The sequence below is a fragment of the Asparagus officinalis genome, chromosome 8 (assembly GCF_001876935.1).
Source record: "Asparagus officinalis chromosome 8, Aspof.V1, whole genome shotgun sequence".
NCBI lineage: Eukaryota > Viridiplantae > Streptophyta > Magnoliopsida > Asparagales > Asparagaceae > Asparagus > Asparagus officinalis.
Window position 1 is genome coordinate 129,008,309 of NC_033801.1, and position 6,481 is coordinate 129,014,789.

The 6,481-nt window shown below is 36.7% G+C and overlaps 1 protein-coding gene across 4 annotated transcripts; it reads right to left on the reverse strand.

The window, feature by feature from the left end:
• On the reverse strand, window positions 9-2,400 carry LOC109819886 (myb-related protein MYBAS2-like). 4 transcript variants are annotated; one of them, XM_020385850.1, is made up of 3 exons: window positions 1,799-2,400; window positions 1,465-1,594; window positions 9-661 (listed from the first exon to the last, which is right to left on the reverse strand). In XM_020385850.1, the coding sequence occupies exons 1-3, from the start codon at window positions 1,824-1,826 to the stop codon at window positions 217-219; spliced, it is 603 nt and encodes a 200-aa protein (XP_020241439.1). In that variant the 5' UTR covers window positions 1,827-2,400; the 3' UTR covers window positions 9-216. The 4 variants fall into 4 exon arrangements, with proteins under 4 accessions (XP_020241439.1, XP_020241437.1, XP_020241441.1 ...); XM_020385848.1 differs by having other exon boundaries at window positions 1,741-2,400; XM_020385852.1 differs by having other exon boundaries at window positions 9-643; window positions 1,799-2,398.

Sequence of the window (6,481 nt, forward strand, 5' to 3'; positions counted from 1 at the left end):
AAGCCTCATTTTTTGCTGAAAGGGCTCTTCAGAATGACAATTTTCGCTAGCATATTGGAGGAACACAAATAGACACCACCAGCACAGGATCTATCTCACACACACTTTTGTCAGAAAGAAGAACAACTCCATGTTACTTAGAAGTTATAGTTAGTTTGCTCAATGTTTATTGGCGTTTGGTGACTTCTAAGTATAACCATAAGGCTCTCCACCAAATCAGTAGTTAGAGACCAGGAATCCACAGCTAATAGTAGGAGAAATCTTAGGCTCTTCAGCATCTATCTTCCAAAGTGAATCAGGATTGTAGTAGTCCCACATAGGAGAAGGCATTGCAGGAAAGAGTATATTGCTGCCTTCGTTGTCAATCTCGTTCCAAATCTGATCCATGGAATAGCCTCTCAAAACCTCTTCATTATCTCCGAAGCCTGCTTTTCTTAGAGGACTAGAACTGCTTCGTTGCTTGTCTGCATTAACTTCCAACTGAAGCTCATTGAGAGAAGACATGTGGCTTATAGATGATGAAGACGGAGATGGAGACGAGTTTGTTTTCCTCTCTTGAGCTTTTTTTCTCATATGTGTCCTCCAGTAGTTCTTGATCTCATTGTCTGTGCGACCTGGCAACTTTCGAGCTATACGAGACCATCTACAAAGTAATCCTTGTCTAAATGTGTAAAACAGAAAGAAGAGTTTCTTTGGAACATGTACCCTTGAAAAACTAGTTTACTCAAAAGTTACGTGCTTACCCTCATTTTTCAGAACAAATTTCCCCATCTATAGGTTTATTTCTTTGTGTAATGCTTTAGGTTTCTCATATCAGTATTATGTTGATACCATAGAAGTTGGGAACGGGGGACGCTATAGGAACCGCGACCCGGGTTCAATCGTCCTAGATTCATGTGAAACATGACCTGATTCACTAACTCCAGCGATCCGATTTGGAATTCAAACCAGTTAAAATTTTAGGGAAAAAACTCTTTTAAAAGAATAAACAACAAAAAAATATGAGAAGTTAAGCAAATAAAGCATGCATACCTTAATAGCAATATGATTCTTAAGGTTCTTTTACCATTACTGAAATCAACTAGCAAATCTCTTAAGTTTGACTCTCGCAAAACCTCTACTTACTATATTTAAGAACTGAACCTAAAGCGTACCACATTCCCTGGCTACCATATAAGAGCATACCCCCTCTTGTACGCAATTTCTAATGAGTGGCGTAACCATAGTCCCGTACCCATCCCGTGAACTGGAACAACCGGGTTACTATGGTTGATACCTTTCTGATTAAAAATCTTAAATCTTAGACTATGTTTTCTTGCATCTATATATATTTTAATATTGTTTCTATATATTTTTTTAATATTGTTTTCTTTTCCTTCATTCAACTGTTTTCTATATGTTTTTTTGGCAATGTACATGCATACATACATATATAAAATATCTATGAAGGATCTAGATTCTGACCTGTTTCCCCAGCTAGCATGAAGTTCAAGGACAAGGAGCTCTTCTTGAGGAGTCATGCGACCACGTTTGAGGCCAGGATGCAGGTAATTAACCCATCGTAACCTGCAACTCTTTCCAGTTCTGTTGAGACCTACAAACAATGTTAGTATGGACTGTGTTAAATGCTTAATCTCCTTCCTTTTCCCCCATCACCTTCAAATTAATGGCGGTAGCCTATAGTTTTTTAATATTTTTTTTGTAAGCTGGCTAGTCTAGCTCCAAAACCCCCCCTCAAACCTGATACTTTTGCTATGAAATCCCAACGGCGTTCTCCAAACAATTGCACATAGCATACCAGTTGCATGTCTTCTTGCTCTGTCCATGGCCCCTTTCTGGTTTCTTCTTTTATTTTCTCCATATCACTTTAGTACCTGGTGCTGCTAAGCTAAGGCAGTTAAGCCCTTGGGTGGCCTTTCTTTCAACTTTGCTCTTATTTATAGGCCAGTTCTTTGGTCACGTGACTTGAGCTCAGGTGTTAGATTTATTATATGCTGTGATTTTGGTTTCTAGAGCAGTGGGATGGTTTACACGATAGATAGAATAACTATAATTCCCAAACTATCCCTCTAAACTCTGATTGAATCTTTACTCTTTGGAGTATCCTTCTTTTATGCGGAGCTCAGGTGTTAGATTTATTATATGCTGTGATTTTGGTTTCTAGAGCAGTGGGATGGTTTACACGATAGATAGAATAACTATAATTCCCAAACTATCCCTCTAAACATGGATGGTATAGATTTATTATATGATTTATTAAATGCTGTGATTTTGGTTTCTAGAGCAGTGGGATGGTTTACACGATAGATAGAATAACTATAATTCCCAAACTATCCCTCTAAACTCTGATTGAATCTTTACTCTTTGGAGTATCCTTCTTTTATGCAGAGCTCAGGTGTTAGATTTATTATATGCTGTGATTTTGGTTTCTAGAGCAGTGGGATGGTTTACACGATAGGTAGAATAACTATAATTCCCAAACTATCCCTCTAAACATGGATGGTATAGATCACCCCATTCTATGGAATATTCTGATTGAATCTTTGCTCTTTGGAGTATCCTTCTTTTATGCAGTTAAAGCACGTGCATGCTTACCGATCATGCAGAAGACTTATTGATTGCAAGATATTAGATTTGAATTTATTTCTCTTGTCTACATGCAGTATAGAATTTTGTTGTTTGGGCATGTGCTTTATTTCCTGTTGGTATCTACAACTGTTAGATGCAGCCGCATATTTCATGTTGACATTTTAGTCTCGAGTGGATACATTTTTTTGAAGTTTTTGTGTGTTTGTTTTTGTTGTTTGATGGTACTTACTGGTTGTGGTTTTCATAATTATTTTCACTATCATGCATTTAAGTAATTAGTTTGGTTGATTGGAGTGTGGATACTGTGTATCCTAGTAGTTGTAGCTATTTTCTGGGGGAAAAGGAGGGGGCAAAAAAAAGGTAGAAACTGAATTACTGAGGATCACCCTTCCTACTTTAGTAGATACTTTCATTTTCTTGATTATGCAATTGCTCATCTTTATTTATTTATTTATTTGCAGTTTGTTTAATATTGGTCGGCAAAAGTTGTAGAATTAGAGCACTTGGGTTTTTTCTGTCTAATTTTTACGTTAGTGTTCAGGACTTCATCGAGTCACATCTTATTATCTTTGATGGGAATGTGGTAGTGCTCATAGCAATGAGGAAAATATTGCTATCTCACGATATTACATTTGGAATTGCACCTTTTTTTTTGTGTGTGTGTACGTTTATCGCCATCAAGAGCCATTGTTAAGATATTATATGAGCCATCATTAGGAGTAGCGCTTCGGAGTTGTCTATTTAATGTGATTTGTTGGTCTGATATGCTCATGTGATCATTTTCCATTCTAAGATTTTATATTCATTGCTACTTGTGATGGGGTTTCCTCTTGTCCACTTTTCTTATTGAAGGGCCATCACAGTCATATTCTTCACACTTTCTTGGATGATAAATGAAATATTATTTATGATACTGGTAACCGCGATGACTCGGATAGTTGGGAGGTGGGAGGTTTCAACATGACCTTTAAAATCTTGTGTTTATTCCCGTAAAAAAAAGAGGAGGATTTTTACTCCCTATATCTACCTAGCTTTGTTGCTCAAATTTGGCCGTGGGTGATTTGGCAGAAGCCCGAAATAATCGGCCTAAATTTGGAAGGTTCTTCTCGTGGGGAAGCCAAACTTTCTCTTCTCGTGAGGATGCTTAGGGGCTGTTTGGTTGGCTAAAAAAAACAAAGAAACCAATTATAAAAAACATATTTTTGACAATAGATTTTTTTCTTGTGTTTGGTTCACTTCTTAAAACTAAGAAAAGATATGTGATGAGATGAGTTATCACCATATTATTGGATGATGTAATTTATTTTTAAGTAAACTCATTTCATGATTATTTTTTAAGGAAATAGATGAAAATTAACTTTTGATGGTTTCCTTATTCTATTTTTTCTTTTCTTTGAGTTTAGGAAATCACCCAAACAGGCCCTTATTGCACTTTTGAAAATTGGATTTGTACTCAGATGAAGGGGGCATGCATAATCCTGAGAAGTCCATAGTACTGTACTTACTTTTAAGGGAGTACGTTAATTTGGCAACAACTTATAAGAACAGGGGATCTAATATCAATTTCAATTACTTATCAGGGCCTAGATCGGAAAAACCGTATGTACTATGTAGTCAGTAGCGCGGTTGATGAAATTTATGGGGGCAAGCCTTTGGGCCCAGCCAAGACTTCGGCCCTATAGCGCACATTCTTACTACAAGCTCAATGCTTTCTTTTATCAACTTGTTTATTGCTCGGCCCAGACTCTTGATGGGCCATAGGCCGAATTGACTGGAGAAATCTGCTACCGCTATTCAAAGGGCGAGTTGGCGGCCGGCGATGGAGCATAAAAAAATGGCAAGTTTTTTTTTTTCTTCTTCTCTCTCTTTATTAAATTACCTCCTATTTTAAGTCTTATTTTTGTAGACTCGCACTAATCCGGCCTTCAATTGTCTCTTCTGGATCGATCCATTTTCTTTTTCGGCTTTGGTTACTGTTTTCTAATGACAAACTCGTGGCCATTTTCGAGTATATCGGATTCTAAGAAAGCAAGTTGCAAATGCCTGTAAATCTTCAGGTGGCAGGAACTTGCAAGTATTTGTTTCTTGTTTTCTTTGTGTCTTACCCAAACATTAACTTCGCCGGTGATTCAGGAGTTTGTGTATCTACACGGGTGACAAAGTGATTATAATTATAATTACACGGATGACCTTGCAGCCCGGAACAACAAACAAACAACTCACAGGGTATTCGTGTAATTACAATAAGTGACCTCATGGTTATTCTTATAAATACATAGACTCTAAGATCACAGGTGTAATAAGAGCAAGTGCAGCAGCCTCCTAAGAATGCTCCTAAGTCCTATGTGGCAAGAAAAAGCTCTCAAGACCTTCCAACAAGCTCCCAAGGAAGCTCTCAAGTCCTAGTTGGCGGTGGGGCCCACCACGGAGCTCCTAAGAGCTCCACAAATTTGTGGAGCACTTGGGAGCTCCTAAGGGGTGGGGGCCCACTAAAAAATATTTTTTATTAGATTTGTTATTTTAAAAAATATTTATAAAATGTTAGAGGTAGAAGAATAGATTTTTCAAATAATATTTATGCTCCTAGTTAGGAGTTTATTGGAATATTTTTCCTAGTATGAAGCTCCTAAGTAGGCCCCATGTTTGAGAGCACTCCAACAAGAGCTTCCTACTAGGAGATTGCTGCACTTGCTCTAACAACATATCTCAAAGTAGCGGATTGTAACTAATCCTGGACAATTTTTTTGGATTACTTATAGTTGCCTTTTAATTCACTCTTTTTAAAAGCGGGAAGTAGTTTTGATTTGAGAGTTAACGTCCAAGTCTTTAATGCGTCCTAGTTGGAGGTGAACCTCTTTCTTTTGAGCTTTGCTACAGGGACCCAAAATATGGGACCAATAGAGGGGACAAGTGAGGTGTTCCCCTCCTATTGGATAATGAGTTGGCCATCATTAATGACAACTCATTATCCAATAGGAAGGGGACACCTCACTTGTCCCCTCTATTGGTCCCATATTTTGGGTCCTTAAGGAATTTTTCCTTTCTTTTATTCAAACCTCATCTCTCTCTCTCTGGCAACACATTTCCCTTGTGTTTTTATCAGTTGGATTCTAGGGGTCGGTGCCTTAAATATGAATCTCATCCCATAAAGAATTGCGGATATGTTCTTTAAAAAAGAAAATTTTGAACTAGTTTTTATAGTTGTCGTCTGCAGAATTTATTTGGCGGAGATAAGCTAGGCTAGTCAACAATATTGATGTCGTCATCTCATAATTGGATGTTCATATTTATATTTCGATGACTGATCATATAATTAAATACTAATTACATTATTAATTGTTCCTAATGTTTTCTGCTAATAATGATTGTCGTTGGCGTCGTATAAAAGACCATTGTTCATTAATATAACGGATTTATTCTTATGCGTAATATCATGAGCACTTGTGAAAATGAGATTTGTGATCTATCAATCAACTAGTATTGTGTTATTATATTTTGTTTGACATTTTTTTTTTGAAAATATTACCTCATGATATATTGAGTAAATTATATTATTTAAAAATAAATGAAAATAAGCGCTGGAAATAACCAACGATCCAACTAGTACTTAATTACATGACCAACCACGCAAGTAATTACAACATATGTATGAACCTCCAATTATGAGATTAATACAGTGAGTAGTGATCCACGGAAACCAATCTTTAAGTAGTTCTCAAGTCTTAACAACAAAACGCTTTTATTACAGAGGCACTTAAAATGGTGCCTCTTTTAGGGAAAAAAAAAAAGAATGAGCTTATTTTCTAGAAATTACTATAAAAATAGGGTGAGTATATAGAAACCTCCTTTTATTTTTAAATTATCTGGAAACCATCTATAAAGTGGGTTTTTG

Bases quoted from the DNA above. Each gene is read 5' to 3' on its own strand.
- LOC109819886 (XM_020385848.1), bottom strand. From the start codon at position 1,861: ATGGAGAAAATAAAAGAAGAAACCAGAAAGGGGCCATGGACAGAGCAA. The intron at 1,595-1,740 runs GTTTGAGGGGGG...CATTGTTTGTAG, and splicing joins TTTCATAGCAAAAGTATCAG to GTCTCAACAGAACTGGAAAG. The intron at 662-1,464 runs GTCAGAATCTAG...TTACACATTTAG, and splicing joins CATGCTAGCTGGGGAAACAG to ACAAGGATTACTTTGTAGAT.